General features: G+C 41.8%; 1 protein-coding gene across 4 annotated transcripts in view; it reads right to left on the bottom strand.

The window, feature by feature from the left end:
• Sh3tc2 (SH3 domain and tetratricopeptide repeats 2) overlaps positions 1–19,874 on the bottom strand; it is a 64,467-nt gene that overhangs the window by 19,743 nt on the left and 24,850 nt on the right. For all 4 annotated transcript variants that reach the window (XM_074076691.1, XM_074076693.1, XM_074076692.1 and 1 more), the window contains exons 9-12: positions 12,379–12,512; positions 9,699–9,740; positions 7,883–9,574; positions 7,595–7,775 (exon numbers count right to left, since the gene is read on the bottom strand). In XM_074076691.1, the coding sequence (XP_073932792.1) occupies positions 7,595–7,775; positions 7,883–9,574; positions 9,699–9,740; positions 12,379–12,512 (2,049 nt within the window). The remainder of the gene's footprint in view (positions 1–7,594; positions 7,776–7,882; positions 9,575–9,698; positions 9,741–12,378; positions 12,513–19,874) is intronic.

Raw genomic sequence — 19,874 nt, 5'->3', positions numbered from 1 at the left:
AAGAACATATTAAACACCTATTAAGTAGTCCTATTACATGCAATGAAATTGAAGCAGTAATAAAGAGTCTCCCTACAAAGAACAGCCCAGGACTTGATGGATTTATGGCTGAATTTTACCAAACCTTTAAAAAAGAACTAACACCAATACTCTCAGATTTTTCCAGGAAATAGAAAGGGAAGGAACACTACCAAACTCATTCTGTGAAGCCAACATTACACCCATCCCAAAACTCAATAAAGACGTAACCAGGAAAGAGAATTATAGACCGCTATCTTCAATGAGTATAGATGCAAAGGTTCTCAACAAAACACTGGCAAACAGAATTCAACAATATGTCAAAAAGATCATATACCATGACCAACTCAGTTTCATTCCAGGGATGCAAGTTTGGTTCAACATACATAAATCCATAAATATAATACAGCATAGAAACAGAAGCAAGGACAAAAACTACATGATCCTCTCAATAGACACAGAAAAAGCCTTTGACAAAATCCAACACCCTTTCATTATAAAAGCTCTGAAGAAACTAGGAATAAAAAGAATGTTCCTCAATATAATAAAAGCTATATATGACAAACCTAGAGCCAACATCATACTAAATGGAGAACAACTGAAACTGCTCTTGTTAGAGTTGGAAACAAGACAGGACTGTCTGCTTTCTCCACTTCTATTCAATATAGTTTTGGAATTCCTAGCCAAAGCAATAAGACAAGAGCAAGAAACAAAATGGATTCAAATAGGGAAGGAAGAAATCAAGCTATCCCTATTTGCAGACAACATGATCCTCTATCTAAGGGACCTCAAAAACTCTACCAAAAGACTACTAGAAATTATAAACTCTTTCAGCAAAGTAGCAAGATACAAAATTAACATACAGAAATCAGTAGCCTTTCTATATACCAACAATGAACAGACTGAGAAAGAAATCAAGGAAACAATCCCATTTATAATAGCCTTAAAAACAATAAAATACTTTGGAATAAATTTAATGAAAGAAACTAAAAATCTTTTTAATGAAAACTGTAAACCACTGAAGAGAGAAATCGAAGAAGATAGCAAAAGATGGAAAGACCTTCCATGCTCGTGGATTAGTAGAATCAACATTGTGAAAATGGCCATACTACCAAAAGCAATCTACATGTTCAGCACAATCCCTATCAAAATTCCAATGACATTTTTCATAAAAATAGGAAAAGTAATTGTGACATACATATGGAAACACAAAAGACTTTGAATTGCCCAAGCAATTCTAAGCAAAAAGTCCAATGCTGGAGGCATCACAATACCCGACTTCAAACTATACTACAGAGCCATAACCATAAAAAAAACAGGGTGGTATTGGCACAAAAACAGTCAGAAAGACCAATGGGTCAGAATAGAAGATCCAGATATAAACCCATGCATCTATAATCAACTGATCTCCAACAAAGGAGCCCAAAACATACAATGGAGAAAAAAAATCCTCTTTAACAAATGGTGCTGGGAAAACTGGATATCTACATGCAGAAGACTGAAACTAGATCCATTTCTTTCACCCTGTACTAACATCAACTCAAAGTGGATCAAATACCTTAATATAAGGTCTGAAACTTTGAAACAATTCCAGGAAGCAGTAGGAATAGATAGGTATAGGGAATGACTTCCTAAACAGAACTCAAAAGACTCAGTATCTAAAAGAAACAATGAACAAACAGGACTGCATCAAACTAAAGAGCTTCTGCATATCAAAGGAAACAGTCACCAGACTCAACAGACAGCCCACAAAATGAGAGAAAATCTTTGCCAGCTACTCATCTGGTAAGGGACTAATATCCAGAATCTACAGGGAACTCAAAAACTCAGCCCCAAAGAATCAACACCTCATTGGAGGAATGGGCACATAAATCAAACATGGAATTCTCAAAGGAAGAGGTGCAAATGGCCAGTAAATACATGAAGAAGTGTTCAAATTCCCTGGTTAGAAAAGAGAAGCAAATCAAAACAACACTTACACTTCATCTTACCCCAGTTAGAATGGCCATAATTAAGGGTAATAAGAATAACAAATGCTGGTGAGGATGTGGCAAAACAGGAAACCTTATACACTGCTGGTGGGAATGAAAATTTGTACAACCATTATGGAAAGCAGTATGGAGATTCCTCAAAAGAAACTGGAGATAGAACTGCCATATGGTCTAGTGATACCACTGCTAGGCATCTACCCAAAGAAACGTAAGACAGGATACGGTAGAGACACCTGTACACTGATGTTCATTGTAGCCCTATTCACAATAGCCAAGCTTTGAAAACAACCCAGGTACCCTACAACTGACAAATGGATCAAGAAATTGTGGTATATGTACACAAAGGAGTATTATTCAGCCATAAGGAATAATGACATGTGGTTTGAAGGTAAATGAATGCAATTGGAGAGTATCATGTTAACTGAAGTTAGCCAGGTCAGAAACACAAAAGCTGCATGTTTTCTCTCATATGTGGAAGATAGACCCAAAGATAAACATATACACAAAAACAAGCATGATCATATACAAACTCAGATGTAGAACGTGTTTGCAATAATGGAACTACTTCATGGAATTAGGGGAAAGAGGGAAAGAAAAAGAGAATGACAGAGCATCAGTAATATTGCATAACATAAGATGTGAAGATAGATGTATATTGAAAGCTGTTGAAAAATGAGGGGTGGGAGGTAAAGGGATAAGGGAGAGTAATGGAAGTGGTTGAACAGTCCAAAGTAAAGCACACCCACAGTAGGCATATATTGAGACACCCCTTTGAATATCAACTTAAATATTGAAATAATATTGAAAATCAGGACTATAAAATAGGTACAGTGTGGGGGGGTACTAGTGGGAGGGGGAGGGTGAAGGAAGGAGGTTAAGGTGATGGTATATGGTTGATGGACTTCATATAACTATATGAAACAGAACTAAGAAACCTCTTGCAATTGCTTTAAGTGGGGGGAGGGGGAGAGACGATGGGGACTATGTAAATAATGTACAATATAAGTTTAATCAGAATTGTCACTATGAATCCCCCTATGTGATGAATATATCCTAATAAAAATTTATTTTAAAAATCATGAGACCCCCCCCACCTCAATGGAAAAAGTTGGGCAAGCCGCCATGTGCCTGTTATTCCACAGGCAAGTGTAAAATAGGAGAATCACAGTCCAGGCTAATCTGGACAAAGAGCAAGACCCGATGTCCAAAATAACCCGAGCAAAAAGGCCTGGAAGAGTGGCCCAAGTGGTAGAGCACCTGCCTAACAAGCCCAAAATCCCCAGTACTACAAGACAGACAGAGAGAGAGACAGAGACAGAGAGAAAGGGAGGGAGGGAAGGAGGAACGAATAAGGGAATACTATGAACAATTGTACACCAATAAGTTGGATGATTTAAATGAAATGGACCAATTCCTAGGAAGACAAAAGCCACCAAAACTGCTCAAGAATAAGTAGGAAATTGAAGCACAGTCATAACAACTAGGCAAATTAAATTAGTAATCAGAAAACCCATTAGTAATGAGAAAGATTCAGACCCAGATGTCTTCACAGATAAATTATACCTAATGTTTAAAGAAGAATTAATACCAATCTTTCACAAACTCTTATTAAAAAAAAAAACAGAAGAGGAGGAAATGTGTTAGTCAGTTTTTCATCACTTGACAACATACCTGAGCAAAACACCTTAGTGGTGGAAAGGTTTTTTTGGCTCATGGCTTCTAAGATTTCCAAACATCATGGCAGGGAGGATGTAGCACTGAAGCTCATCTCATGGCAGCCAGGAAGCAGGGAGAGAGATGCCTGCCCTGGTGGGCTTTCTCCCTTTCCCCTCTTTTATTCCATCTGGGTCCCCAGCCTATGGGATGGTGCTGGCCACATTCAGGGTGGGTCTGAATTAACTAAGGGAAGGACCCTAAGTTAATCCTCTCTGGACACATCCTCACAGACGCACCCAAAAATGTGCTTTACTGATCTCTTAATGCAATCAGTTGACAAGATTAACCATTATAGGGAACATTCCTCAGCTCATTCTACCAGGCAAAAAAGAAAGTGACAACCCATGGGTTGGGAGACAATGTTCTCAAATCCTCTATCTTATAAGGGACTTGTACCAAGAATACATAAAGAATACTTACATCTCAAAGCTAAAAAAGCAAAAGACCCAATTTTAGAATGGGCACATGACTTATATAGACAATGCTTTAAGTAATACATGTGAATGACTAGCAAGCACATGAAATGACATCCAACATCTTTAGTCATTTAGAGAAATGCAAATTAGAAACACATGAAGATGTTCCACAGTTAGGTAGTAGTGGTGATGCTTATATAATCACATGAATACTAAAAGTTAAATTGTATGTTGAATTGTAAACTAAATTGTAAAGGCTCAATTTCATGGCATGATAAAATTGATAATGTTGTTTTAAAAAAATTCAGGAAACTCTACTATAAGTTCCTGAGTAGTCAGCCTCTGCTTAAATGCCTGTAATGAAAATACACACAGTCCTACAAAGTATAGGACTACAATACTTTGTAGTCAATCTGGAATAATTATTTTGGATTTTTTCCCTAACCATGGAATTCCCCAGCACCTATCACAGTGCCTGACACATCAGAAAGCACATCCCACAGTGTGAAAAAATGCTGGATCAGCACTTCATAATGATTTTTTAATGAGAAAAAGTGAGCAACAGAACAGTATATTATATAACTCAAGCTGGCATCATGGTTCCAGTGGTAAAGCACCTGCCTAGCAAGCACAGGGCCCTACATTCAAACCCCAGTACTGCCAAAACAAAACAAAAAAATAGTATGTTATGTAACAGAACTTTTAACATGATTGCACTTAGGTAAATAAGACGTGCATTTTGTATTTAACATATTCATATTTTCTATAGAGAATATATTCCATATATAATCTTTCATATGCATAAAAGTTTCTATATGGATATTTTCAATCTTTACATAGTTACTTCTGGAGAGTCTTGGGGAAGGAAAGTTCTAAGGGGACCTTTATTTTTCAACTTACAATCTTCAACGCTGCCTTAAATTTTTTAACCATAAACAACTATTTCATTTTAGAAAAAGAACTACATTACTCATTTGGGTGCACATCCCCACATCCAATTCATTATGTGTGGTTTGGTTCCTTATCAGTGAGTACTGCCTAAGGAACGGCCCACTGGGTTGGCCCTGCAGCTAATGCTGTGCAGGCGAGCTGTCTCAAAGGGTTGTTAGCATGAGCATCTGAGCTTCTCACCACTGTCCTTGTCACTAACAACGTTACATCCTGCCTCCAAGCCATGAGCACCTGTCTTTCCTTACCTGAGCCCTGAGCAAAGGAACCAGGGAGTCCCCCAGGTAAATCTCCCCCATTCTCCATCTTGGGCAGCAGGAGCCACATCAGTCACAGCTGCAGCTCCAGGCAGTGAATTTAGGGACTAAGTAACCAGTTTACCCCTTAGCTTGCCACATACACACAACACCTGCCTAACTCTGAACTAGCTACAATGTCTGCTTTCAAGAACTCCTGGATATACTTCAGTCTTTCAGACCCTGGAAGTTTAGGTCTCTGATCTCACCCATCCCCTAAAAAGCCCACAACTTTAAGAATCTGCCCCCACCTCCAAATTCAAGATTCTAGAGAAGCAGCAGGAATTCTAATGGATTCTACTAAGTCAGTATCAGAATTGTATAGCTAACTGACTATACAATTGAAACTGGAAGATTCCTGACTCGATTTGACTTTATAAATGCAACAACCAAGAGAAGTGACTTGTTTAAGTCACCAGATAACATGTTATTAGGTCATAGCAAGATCTGGTTTCCTTATCCAATTTGGAGTGCCCTCCCCTCGCAGCCCCATAGCTTCTGGCTTCCTCCAGTTGGTTGTTGGAGCAACTGAAGCCCTAACCCTTACCTCTTCTTTATCACCCTCATCTCCTAAGGACGGTGATTCTGAACACTGCCATAGATGAGGCCTTAACAGCATCTGGGGCACTCTCTCTTGTTCCACTTTAGGATTTCAGGGGCTTTTGACAACTGGGATGAGGGGAGGGGGCTGGTAAGCAAAGGATGCAGGCAATGGCCAAGAGCAGAATTAACCTAAGACTGAGCTTGCACAGTAACAAGAGGCGGCAGTGAGTCTGATACATACTTGGCACCCTTGCTTCATTCCCTTAAAATCCAGCTTTCCCAAAGCTGAGTTCCAAGATGCTTCACCATGTGCATGTGATTATTTTGGCTCAATGGTTCATCAAATCCTGCCTTTTGGGTCTGTACCAAAAGCATCCAGACTCCTAGGGTGTCCTGGAATAGAAGCAGGGCAGGTGGAGACGAGGCCTCACATGCTGCATGGATCCCAAACCCTCTTCCTGGCATGGAAGGCAAAAACAGTGGGCAGTGCAGAGGACATCAGATTCTTGTAAGAAAAGGCAGAGGGAGATTGGAGAGGGAGTGGGGTGAATACATACAGAAAGAGAGTTCATTATCTGACTGTTCAGGTACCCAAGATTATCATGCAGCTTAAAGGCAAAAGCTGCCCCATAATTGGCCTCTCTTCAACCCCCTCTCTCTACTCAACACTAGCAAGTACCCTGCCCTATTTCAGAAGTCATTCATAATTATGACCACAAGCTTGCAATGCAAATCTGTTGCAAAGTGAAACTGAAAATCTTGCAAACCCTGCAAGATTTAATGGACTCCATTAAAGGTTTCTTAGAGACAGAACTGAAGGCTGACTGTCATTAAACCAGGATCAAGAGGTCGGTGAAGAGACCAAGTAGAGAATAGAGAATATCAGCAAGCCATGACAAGATGCTTCAAGTGAGACTAATTTGAGTATGGAAGGGTTAAATGATGCTTTGGGGTTATATAGTTACATTTAGGGATTTTTTACAAACGCAAAGCTTTTAAAGACAGCACCGAAAAAGTCACAAAACAAAGGATGTCTTACGGTTCTATCACACAGTTTTGTCAACACGATTAAGCTGAAAAAGTTAGCTGTTTTTAAATGTGTACTCATTCTAAAACTCAGTGAACAGGTGAAAATAATAAACTTCATTTCATAATTTCCAGTTTCATTTTGAAGGTAAGGCCCCAAACAGTATCATGAAATTTTACACCCCTGCTTTCTCAAATTCCAGTTGTCTTCTGGTTATGAAGACCTCCTGGAGGCTCCATGGTCCTCAGTACTACTGCCACCTCTGAATTACACACCCTCAGCCATGATCACATGATGGGTTGTTACAGAAACACACAAGTAACAGTGGCATGGCAAACACTACTGAGATTTTCAATCAGATACTGTTCCAAGTGTTTCGTGAGCTTTAACTCACTCATTCCTCACAGTGACACTACAGATGTCATCATTATCCTCCTCTGACTGATGAAGAAACTGAGGCAAGGAAAAATTAAATAGCTTGCCCAAGGCCACACAGCTAACAAGCAATGGGTGGCACCGTGTTCTTTTCCATGGCACTATGCACTATGTGCCTTTAAACTTGACTCCCTAAGAGAAAGAACACTGTCTCTCCTTAAGGAATGAAAGAGACTTCTAGAACCATCCCTAAGCCCATCTCACCTGGCTGTGTTTAGGTTCCGATAGAGTTGCCCAAGGGACTCCAGTAGCCTCCCCTCCATCTCCCGGTCCCTGAGTTGCTGAGCCAGAGCCAGCCAGTGTTCATGGTAGGTGATGCATGCCTCAGGATTTGGGGATACAGAGCTGTAGAAGTGGCAGAGGGATCTGGTGACCTGAAGCTGACCTGAACATAAAGCAGGGATATGAATGAGATCCCTTGAGACAGGACTTGGGCAAAGCATGTTCCAGCACTCATCTCTAAGGCTCCCCAGCAGCACAGGATATACTCACTCTTTATGTGTTGATGTCTTAAGCCAAACAGCAGTGCCATTTCATAACAAAGCTGGGCATGGGTCAGCTGGTGTCCAGACACCAGAAGTTGGGCCAACCAGAGAAGCACCTGTACCAATTCTATGTCCGTTTCCTTGCTGGCCTGGAGTTCAGAATAGAGCCGGACAGCTTGCAGGAGATAGTCCCTAGCTGGCTGCTGAGCCTTGAGGGTCAGGTTACCAAGATTGGCCATAGTCACTGCCTGGTTATGCACATTCTCCATCTCCTGAGCTCTGTTCAAGGCCTGGAGATAGCTCTTGGCTGCCCTGCTCATCTGACCTTCATCTTGCAGTGCAAGTCCCAGGAGGTTATGGACCACTCCACTTTGGGCAACATACTCTGTCTCCTTCAAGGAGCATAACAGTGGCTCAAGTATATCCAAAGCCTTCTTCGTCTGGCTGGCTAAGAGATAAGCCCATGCCAGACAGAGGGATGACTCAAAAGCTTCCCGCTCACCCAGTAGCTGCCCTAACATCAAGGCCTGGCTCAGATAGTAGATGGCACCATTGGGAGACCTGTGTTGGAGGTACATTTTGGACAGGATGAGACAGAGGGCCCGCTGGGTGCTCAGGTCAGCCTGTTCCTCACAGGCAGCCAGCGCCCGCCTGAGTGTCGGGCAGGCCAGGGCAGAAACTTCACCTCCACTTGAAAAGGAAGTACCAAGGATCTTGGTGGTATTCTGGAGGACCAAGTAGACCTGCCAAATAGGAAGAGACATCCACTGGGCACTCTGGTTACCACATTGCTGGACAGAGGCCACCGCAAGATATGGAAGATACTTCTTGTCATACAGAAAACTCAGGATGGTGGCCATAGTATCTGAGGCAGGAAGGTGTCCAGAGAGTTGCTGCAAACGCTCAGCAAAGGGCAGGACCTCTTCATGCCGGCCTAGCCTCAGAAGCAATCGGATGGCCAGAAAGCAAGCTCTGGCCTCCAAGGGTTTACTGCCTTCCACAATCCCCTGGCGCAGTACATAGGCCACCACATCAAGCTCATTCTTGGCACTGGACTCACGATCAGGCAGGCAGGCCACCAGGGCACCTGCCTTTTCTAGAAGGGTTGAGCTTTTATGCCTCAGTCTCTGCTTCAGATAGATGGCAGCCAAATTGATGTACAGAGCAGCCACTAGGGATAAGTCTCCAAATGCTCCACTGAGAATGTGGATGGCCTCCTCAAAGTACACCCTGGCCTGGGAGAGTTTGACCTTCCTGATGCTCAGCCGGCCCAGGAGGAAGCAGAGACGGGCATGGGCCCAGGTCATGTGGTTCCTCTTGGCCCACTTCCTCGAGGCCTCCAGGTAGGCCACCAGCTCATCCTCCTCAGAGAAGCTGTAAAAGGAAGAAGTGAGGAAAGAAAAGGAGAAATCATAGAGGCTCTTAAAGTGGTCAGTGTAACCCTCATGATCCAGAAAAGCCAATATGGGGGCAAAGTTCTCAGCTTCCTCTTCATCCTGACCGGTGTTTAGGTCCATGAACAGTTCCGGGTCATCGAGGTCATCAGGCTCTGGCAGGTGATAGCTGTCCGAAGCGACTGAGAGGAATTCCTCTTCCAGATTGGAGTCCACAGAGCTACTAGAATGTCTGGAGCCCACAGCCTGGCGCTCCTCCCAGGCTCTACTATGTGTGGCCTTCTTGAAGTCTTCTGGCTGTGACGCTGAAAGGACAGGTAGAGTTGAGCACCCCTGAGCACCTGCAACCAGGGCAGCCAGTTCCTGGCAAGAGGACAGACATGCTGACCTGAGGGATGAGAGGTCAGGATCAGCATAATCTCTACTCACCACTCAGATCGTTTGGAAGATGCTGGATGGATTCAAACCCACCTAGGTAAAGATGAAGGACAGACCTGGTATTAGGTCAGAACAGGTCACTCTGCCAAAGCCTCCAGGGCCCAGGCCATGAGCTCTGAGGAAGCCTCTTCAGGATCAGTTTAAGAGCTGCCTGGATCAGTCATCCTGTTTAACCCACACACTTTACGGTTGAGAACTGAGGTATAAGTAAGACCCAGAATCAGAGAAGAAAAATCTGGAAATGAACTCTATACTATGAGGTGTGGGGATAGATGATGATAAAAACTGAAGGCCAGAGAGCTGCAAGGCCCACATCTCTCAGCAAGTATGCAACACATCCAGGACAGAACTCCAAGGGTAGGGATCTTTGTGGCCTATGGCACTGCCTCAGCATGTGTAGTGCATCCTTTTTTTCTTCATTCCTCCATTCATTCATCATCCATCCACTTGACGGACATTGGTTTAATGTGTACAATGTGCTGGACACTGCTTTACAGAAGTGGCAAGACCAAGAGCCAGAAGTGGATGGTAAAGAAAACAGAGTAGAGATGCACCTGGGACCCCCCAGTTTTGTTCCCTGATGTAACTGGGTGGGACAAAGTGGTGGATGGGAGAGTCTTGAGAGCAGTTTTAGATAGTCTGACTTTGTGTTACTTCCAAAAGCTCTAGGTAGAGAAAGGAGTAGGTCTGGAGCCAGGGAGAAAAGTAGAGACTATGCAAATAGAGTCACAAGCAGGTCACAAGGAGCTGGCCAAAGCCCAGGACTGAATGTGATCACACAGGTGAAGCAGTTAGAAGGAAAGTAAAGCAGGAAGAGAGGAAGGGACAGGGGGATGTGTTAATGAGGCTGAAGAACATCAGCCTTTCTTGTCAGAAAGAGACTGACAAGGCAGAGAGAGAAGGGAGAGTGATAGAGGTCAAGGAGACTTAAAATGCAGTCACCTAATGTCACAAAAGGGAAATGAGGCTAGGTGAGAAACAAGAAGACATTGCTTTGGCAGTGAAGAAATGCATTCTCTTCCCTAAAGAGCCTGCAATGGAGCTGCGTAGGTGAAGACCAGGCTCCTAGTCCACGGGACAGGGGCTACTAGAGAAAAGATGCCACCTCTTCCTGGCAGAGAAGACACATCTGTCTGAGCCCTGATTCTGTGTCTGCAGTGAACTCTGAGACCAGGCTGTCTTCAAGCCAAGCCTCTTTTTGCTGTCCTCTGGGGAGGACTTCTGTGCTTGTTATTGCAGATACTCAAATCTGAAATTTGTAAAAGGTAGAAGATCCCACCAAAAAAAAGATGAGAGAGATAAACAGCTTGGCTCTGGAAAGTTCTTCTGGCCCTTCTGACATTGAGGGGCATGTGCCAGTCTTACCACAGCTATTTTCCTCAGGGTCAGGACACCGAGAGCATACAGGGTACGTGAATTACAAAGTGGGGGGAAGGATCAGAGGAGCTCTCCTTTTTAGAAGAGCTGAAATTGACCGTAAGAAGGACCCTCTGTTGGTTGGTTGGTTGCCTTGGTGCCAAGGCAGCCTACACAACCATAAGGCCCAGCCTGCACACAGCAGAGCTAAGTCCTGGTCTTTAAGCAAGAGGCAACATGCTGTCTGAAGCTTGTTCTTGGCTCCTCCAACAGGGATCAACATGAGGCAGATATCTTTGATCCAAATATGCCACCTCCCTCTCAAGGCCTGCCCTTGATTTTTTCAGATCTCTGCTCCCACATACAGAGCAGTGCCTATGGCTTCAGTTTCCTGGCTCACCCTAATGGACCAGTGTGATCTGCTTATGGTGAGAAAGGCTGACAAGGGCTGGGTGATGATGTCTGGGTAGGTGCTCTTCACAAAGGCTTCTTGTGCATAAAGAAAGCCTCCAATTCCTGGATGCTGGTCTGAGGGTCCCTATACAGAATCTCTGGGTGTACCCATAAATGTGTCCAGCTAATTAGCCATGCCATCACAGAGACGAGAGAAAAAGAGTTTCCCTCAAGTCATCAGTGAGTGAATGTGCTTCCTGACGCTGAGCAGTGGGCCTTTCCCACCATAAGGGAAATGAGTGCCATTCATTCATTCATTCACTCAATCATTCAGACATTGCCAAAAACTGTGCTAAGTGCAGAGACCAAGTGCCCCCACAAGACTGATGACACCCAGTAGCCTGATGTCATATTGTGTCTGGGGCCATGTGGTAAAACATCCTGTCCTGACCAGAAGTTACAAGAGGGTGGTTCCTATTGTGGCTCAGGCACCAATTCACTTGAGCCTCAGTTTCCCAATTTGCAAAATGAGGGGAGAAATAATCTCTGAGGGCCCTTCCAGTTGTCCCTTTGTTATTAGGTATAAATTTCAGTCCTAGAAGGAGGGACTTTAGCCACAATTCAGGAAGTTCTTCCTTTCCAAGATTAGGATGGAACCAATACAGTTAACCACCATGATATAGGTGATTTGGTTTCATCATTTTCATAGTTGCTAGGCAGCATGGCAAGTGCAACCCCAGAATTATCTGAAATCTGAAGGGAAACTGTACTAATAATATTTGACCTCAGTCATCAGTTGAATAGTGGTCACAACCCCAAATTCCTGTATGGGATTAGAATTTAGAGATATTCCTAATGAGGGATTTTCTCCTAGGTTTTAGGATCCTGGGCTTTCAATGGGGTCTGAGGAGCAAACACTCACTAAGCCGGTAGACAGATGTGATGTCAGTATGTGCCAACTTGCGGAGGAAGTTAACACACTCAGCCTTCCCATCACTCCCCAGGGTCCAGAGAGAGCATCTTTCCTCATCACTGAAAAAAGCAGAGTTCTTACTCCTGCATGGGAAGCAAAAGACAAAGACAGGTCAGTGCAAGGCAAATCCCCATCTTCTTCTCTTCACACTAGGATGCAGTGAAAACCTTAAAAAATCCATCAACCCATCTTCCCATAATTGGATTCAGACTTTGCACCATTGCAAACAGCATTTTTACTGCTGAGCAAGAAGGCTATTAGCACCTCATGAATGGAAAGCAAAGCTGTATGGTGGTTAAGTAGGTCAAAGTGGACATTGAAAAACACTTCGTACTAAAACTACATTTCCTGAGAGAAACACAGCCCTCTCCTCAACCTACACCCATTCTTGATTCCCATTTTTAATGGGAGAAGTAGAAATTGGTTGCCTTAAATGTAAGGATTGAAAACAAACAAATGTAAGGATTGATTGATGTATTTCCTATACAAGAATGAATACAGAATTTTTAAACCTGTTGAAATCACTATAAGAAGGGGACTAAGGTTGAAAGGAAAACAATAGAGGGGATGAACTAATTCAGGTTATAACACACATATATACATGAGGATGTTACAAAGAAACACCCTGTATAGCTATCTTAAATGAACAAAAATGTCTTTTTTTTTTTCAAAAACAAAGAACAGGAAGGTAAAACAGGTCCTGTCTTAGGGTTGGTAGCAGTAGGAGGGGGAGGATATAAGGAAAGGGTGTAGGAGGGTGAATATGGTGAAAATATTATGTACTCATGTATGAAAATGGAAAAATAAGACCTTTTGAAACTATTCCAGGAATGGGGGGAGGAGGAATAAGAATGATGGAGGGGTGAATTCTACTACAACATATTATAAGAACTTTTGTAAATGTCACAATGTACCCCCCAGTATAATAATAATTTTTAAAAAGAAATCATTTAAGAAGTTTCTTTGTCCTTGGGTTAGTTCAGGAAAAAATTGGGGACAAGTGGCAAAATCTAGAGGATCAGTGAAAGTTTTACTGTGTTTGGAAGGAAAAATTCACTGTGGTCGAGATTTGATTCCAGGACACACAGAACAACTGCATTCTGTGACATCAAAAGAGAGTGGTGGAGAGAAGGTTGGGAGCTGGAAGACATGATTATAAACAAAAGAAATCTTTGTACTCACTCTTTGTGCAACTTAATTGTTAGGACTCATTTTCTTACTACAGATTTGTTAGGAAGTCATAAATTGAAATCTGGAAATGCCTTAGAAAGCATTCAGTCCAGTAGCTAGCTCAACAAGTTTTAAGGTCACTTTCAGTTCTAAACAGAAGTTTTTAACCTCAGAACTCATTTTCAAAACAAAATTACCTTGTAAGCCTAATAACCGCCAATAGCTTTGGAGGGTTTATAATGAATCCCACACTATGATTTCATTTAATCCCCATAATTGCCCTATGTGACAGGTACCATTTTTACCCTCTCTTTAAGATGAAGAAACTGAGACCAGAAAAATGCAGCTGGTGTTTGTGAAGTGGTAAAACAAGAAATAAAAGAGCTTCTCTAGTTATAGCAGGGTCCATGGAGTGGCCAGGAAGACTGCTATGGTCAACCATCTGTCCCCACATCTCAGGTAAAAACAGTTAGAAAGCCAGCACTGAGGAAACTATCTACCATATGAGCTGCTCAAGTCACACCACACAGTTGTGACAAAACTGGCACTTAAATTGTGACCTACATCTGGCCCAGGGCTCTTCCACCACATATGGCCTCCATCTCTTTGGCCTGATCTCCAGACTCTACCCAATACCATGAAAGTTTCCAGTCATAAAGCAGAATGTTCTTGAAATCCACAACTAAATCCACATATATATTCAAATAGTATATATACATATATGATCCCTTTGTAAAACCCTTAATTTTAAATAGTATTCTGAAATTTATTACTTCATTTATTATTCTTTCCCATTTATGATATAGGTTTATTTTAATCCATGTTTTTAGATGAAGAAAATAGTTCAGAAAGGTTCAGTGCTATGTTCAGAACTGCACAGCTAGAAAGTGGTGAAGCTGAGTCTAAAATTGAGGTATTGGACCCTTGTGACCATTGCAGAGCTGAATTGCTAATATCCTGACTTTCCAGTGTTTAGAAACAGTTCAAGAAATTTGACAAACTATACTATGGATTTCCAAATATGAGACATGGGTTAGAAGAGCATGGCAAAAGTTCTGGCAGGTTGAAATATTCTACAAGGCTACTCTTCCCCTCACACACAAATTCTGGACACCACATAACAAAGGCAAATATTTTAACATGTGCTTAAACTTTAAAGAGAGAAAGGGAAATCTCTGGGATACAGAAATAAAAGGAGAAACCAAATTCAGATTGGTAGATGAAAGTGGATGGGCCAGAGACCCTGGTGGTTTGAGCTGGCACATTAACCCTCAGAACTGGGGCTAACCTTTTGATGCCCTACAGGAACAGGAGATGTGACCTTGAACCTGTGTGTTGTAGGGAACTGAATTAAGCTCCCTTCATAATACCTGGGGTCTAGAAGGGCATTAGCTTCCTAAAAGAGGTGATGGCAAAACTTCTTACTGCCTACCAAGAACATACTTTTTATTTATCTGAGTTCCTGGGGGGAAAAAAATCAAACACCAAGTCATACACCATTTGAAGGTGTGGGATTTAATTTGCACTGCATGATATAAGCATCACATTCAGGGCTGGAGTATGGGTCCTAAGGTTTCAGGAGAAGCAAATGCAAAACTTATTCTGCAGGGAGTTTTCTCTAGTGCAGGACCTATGCAAAGTTCATCTTTAAAATGTTGAAAATTATTTCACATAATAAAAAACACAAACCAAGAAATGCAAATGAAGAAAATGAACTACCCACAAACAAATCTATAAGATGACCAAACAAATAAACTAAAAATAACAATAATCTGAAGAATAATTTATGATAAGCATGGTTAAAATGATGAAATAAAAATACTGATAGAAGCTACAATGAAAGGATGGAACACTGTAAGCAGAAACAACCCATATGTGAAAAATAGGAAAAAACAAAAATCCAAAAATGGAACATAAAAGCATGGAAATTTTGGACAGCAAGTTTAGTCATAGCAGAGGAGAGAATTAGTGAAAATGAAGGCCATTCTGAGGAAGTCGTTCATCATATGGCCTAGAGTGACAAAAAAGATGGCCAATATAAAAGAACTGATTTAGCGAGATTGAAGATAGAATGAATCCAACATACCTCTATCAGGAATTCCAGAAGAGAGATTAAAGATTGAGAAAGAGGCAATATTCAAAGGAAGAATGACTGAGATTTTTCCAGAACTGAAGTAAGATATGAGTCTTCAGAGTGAAGAAGCACACACCAAGTCCTGAGTAAAATAAATAAAAATAATATCACTCTTAACAGGTTGTCCATTTCTTTAAAGCTATAGCTCTTTCAGAGTTGCCTATCTTTCCTAATTCTTATTTCTGAGTCCAATAATCAATTATTAAGCTGTTCAATTTCATGGAATGAAAGAATTAAATCTAAATGATAAGAACATAAACTAATGAAATAAAAACTAAGAAAGAAGAAGAAAATAATCAAGGCAAATATTGTAAATTAATGACTGAAAACAAGGGTGGTTAAGAAAAGAAAAATTGGGACTGGAAGAGTGATTCAAGTGATAGAGCGCCTGCCTATCAGGCGTGAGACCCTGAGTTCAAACTCCAGTGTGCTAAAAAAAAATAAAGAAAAATTGATTCTCTGAAACACTAATAAGACTGACAAAACCCTGGCACAACGGACTTGCAATTTTATATTAATAGTAACTTCTCTTCCCATACTTTAAAGATCCCTTTCTATATCTAGCTAAATTATCATGCATAAGTATATTTTTAAGCATTTAATACAAGCAAGACATTTACAACTCACAGAACTGTGGCAAAATAATTGATAAAAATGTACTTTTTTGAAGACGTAAGTTTATAACTTGATACAGATACATAATAAAGTATCTAGACATACCATGGTACTGACTTATAATCTTACTTCTTTTTGGTTTAGGCATCTAAGAGCATAAATTTCCTTTAAGTAACACTTTGTTAAAATGGGTGTCATTTAAAAGGAGAAAAATGGAGGGGATGATCCAATTCAGGATATAATACATATATACATGGAAATAACATAATGAAACTCCCTGTGCAAATATCTTAAGCAAAAAACATCTTTTTTCAAAAATGGAGGCTAGGAAGGTAAAACAGGTCCTGTCTGGGGGTTGTTACTGGCGTAAGAGGTAAGGATATAAGGAAAGGATGTAGGAGGGTGAATAGAGTGGAAATATTATGTACTCATGTATGAAATGGAAAAATGAGACCTGCTGAAACTATTCTAAAAAGGGAGGGACAAAGGAGAATGATGGAGGGGGTAAATTTAACTACATATATTATAATCACTTTTGTAAATGCCACAATGTACCAAGAATAATAAAGTGATAATAAAAATAAAGAGAAGATTAAAAAAAGAATGTCATCTCTCATAATGTGAATAAATCCCAGATTTGCAATGTTAACTGAAAAGAGACAAGTTTCAGGAAAAATTATATAAAATTTTAAATAGGTAAACTTATAGCATTTTTGCTCATAAAAAATTACCTCTGCTTACAATGTATCAGAATAAGGGCTGGAAAAATGCATATGAAGTTGAAACAGCTGTCTCTGGAGTGGGACTTAAACTCAAGAGATGAAAGTAAGAAGAGATGAAAAAGCATCTTAAACATGCACACACACACAAACAAACACACACACACTTTTCAAATATTTATGGTATTCTGCTACCCTCAAAAGCCCTGAGATCCCCAAAGTCACCCTGGTGAAACCCAAATACTACATCTGTCTATTTGGGCAAAGTGCTTGCCTTACTGCAAGTTTTTAAAACTGGGTTTCCAGCTGCTATTCCTGTGAAACGAAATGGCTGGTGTAAAAGCTGTGCTGTAAGAAAAAGGAAACCCACGTATTTGCTTCCATAGAGACTTTTGTCATGTGTACAAGGGACCAGCTAGATAAGATACAGAAACAGCATCTAGAGAAATTCCATTCTGAATACTGCTGATCTGATACACACACACTCTCTCTCTGACCATACACAAACTCTCTCACACACATTCACACACACAAACACACACATACACTCACTCAGACTCACGCACTTCATAAAAGACTACACCAACACCAGGAGGAGACCTGCAGGAAGAGGATAGAGAGTCAGAAAATGCTCAGCCCTTCCTCAGAAAACCCACGCCAATGAACACAGGCTGAGACTGACACCCAGTGGCAGTCACAGGCATAATACACAGGGATGACACCCAGGGGAACTCAGCACCCTGCTGAGGCCAGTTGCTTGGCTGTCACTCCACTGAACTCAAAACCCACCCTTCAGGTGCAATGGTTCAGGAACATCTGCAATCCAGAGAATGCTTCAGTGTACAAAGATCCAGTTCCCCTCTCTCCTTCCACTGTGCCTGGTTCCTGGCTCTCCTTCCCCTTCTCTATCAAATGTGCAAACTGGTGCATTGGGTCTCATGGGTGACCAGCTGTAGGCCAGTGGATGACATTGTGGATGAGGAAAAGTGGTATTGTCATCTCCTGTGATATGGCAGATGCTGTTCTGTAGTGAGAGAGTGTAGCCCTTACAACTAATGTGACAACTAAGTTAATGGTGTGGTACTGTGTTGTCATTTGGGGCAAGGTGTGAGGTGCAGAAGCCCAAATATAACTTAAGATCTCTAACACCTACCTCCAATATCCTATTAAGACCAACTCTCAAAGATTACAATGAACAGTGACAAGAACACAGTAATAAGAGCAATGCATATTGATCACAGGCACATACTGTGCCAGGCACCAGTCTACATGCTTTACATGTATTAGTTCATTTAAACTCATGACAGTCCTATTAGGCAAGTCTAACAATATGTACATTTTATAGATAAGAAAACCAAGAAAAAGAGAGCACTCAATATATACAATCACAGAGCTGACAAGCTGATAGAGATAGGGAGCACTCACGTGACTATAGATGCCTTTGGTAGAGTCTAACTTGGAACTCTGCAAATCATTAAGTTATGTTGCCTCCAAATTACCTCCTGATGGTCAATCCCAAAGACCTTTCCTCAGTCAGCCCTACTTTACCTACTGAGGCCAACAAAAGAGTTAGTTATCCTCCCTCCTCCTCCATGGTCCCTTCCTTTCTTTCAGTGGGGTCCTCTATCTTCCTCTGCCTCCTTTCTTCTGCTGCTCTAGAAATAGTTCTTCCCCACTAAGTCTCTGCTCTTTTTATTCTCTTTCTTTCACCAGAACCTTGGTTGTAGGACTCATGCACTTAACATCAGGACTCCAGGACTCAGGACCCAAGGTCTTGGATTTGGTCACTTCATTCCTGGTGGCCCGACAGGCCCCTGCTGTAAAGCAAGGAAGTTGTTTACAGCAATGATTTTCACCTTGGCTCTCCACTAGCCCCTACCTGGGAACCTTCATAAATATCAAATCCAGGCCCCTTCCAACCAATTAAATAAGAGCAGAAAACAGGTGTCCATATTTGCAAAGCTCCCAGAATCCTTAACTTCCTGTTGGCCTCTCCTCAGCAGTGGCCTCTCCTCTCCATTCCCACCACTCCTCCTATGTGATGGCCTCAACTTTCTTACTGGTCTCCTGCCTCCTTGTCCCCCACCAATGCACACTTCACCCAAAGCCAGGTTTAACTTCCTAGACAAGAGTTCCACTCATCACCTTCAGTTTGCACACAGACATTCAGTGGCTCCCCCACCTCTGCAAAGTGAAGGATGGCCCTGCACAGGCCTCCCCATTTTCCACATCAGGGATGGCAGAACCTTTGCCACACCAGTGACCTATTCCCTGGGGAACAGAAGTTGTTCCTCAAGCGTCTCCCTTACTTCTGTTAAAATATCTTAGATGATGCAAAGCTTAACTCAGACATCATCCTTCTTGTGAAAGTTTTCTTAATACCCTTGTTCTCCTTATAAGTCCTGAGAGCCCTCCACACCTCTCCAGGAGCTTAACAAGTGATCTTCCTTGTTTGTGTGATTTGGGTTCCATATTTCTGCACAGAGAAAATGGCCTTCTGTCTTCTGTCACTACAAAGGACAAGGCATAGAGGAAGCATCTGCCCTTGATCCACTCTCTTTATGGCTCTTTCCCAGGAGAGAGGAAATTCCAGCCTGAATATTGAAAGCCTGGGACAGTCCTTGGGCCATGTTTTCCCAGTGCGAAAAATGTAGCCTCATTGTCTTAATGTGAGGAGGCAGCTCTCCGATTCCCCTTGTACTTCCCAGAGCAGGCTTCCTACTGTTTGCTCCTACCCTGTAAGAAGCCCACTCCAGAGACACTGGACAATACTGTCATCTCTGTCTCCACCCCCATGACAAAGGGGA

This window comes from Castor canadensis, chromosome 6 (genome assembly GCF_047511655.1).
Source record: "Castor canadensis chromosome 6, mCasCan1.hap1v2, whole genome shotgun sequence".
In the NCBI taxonomy this organism is placed as follows: domain Eukaryota; kingdom Metazoa; phylum Chordata; class Mammalia; order Rodentia; family Castoridae; genus Castor; species Castor canadensis.
The sequence above is the reverse complement of the archived record's forward strand: the minus strand, read 5'-3'. Positions and strand labels throughout refer to the sequence as shown.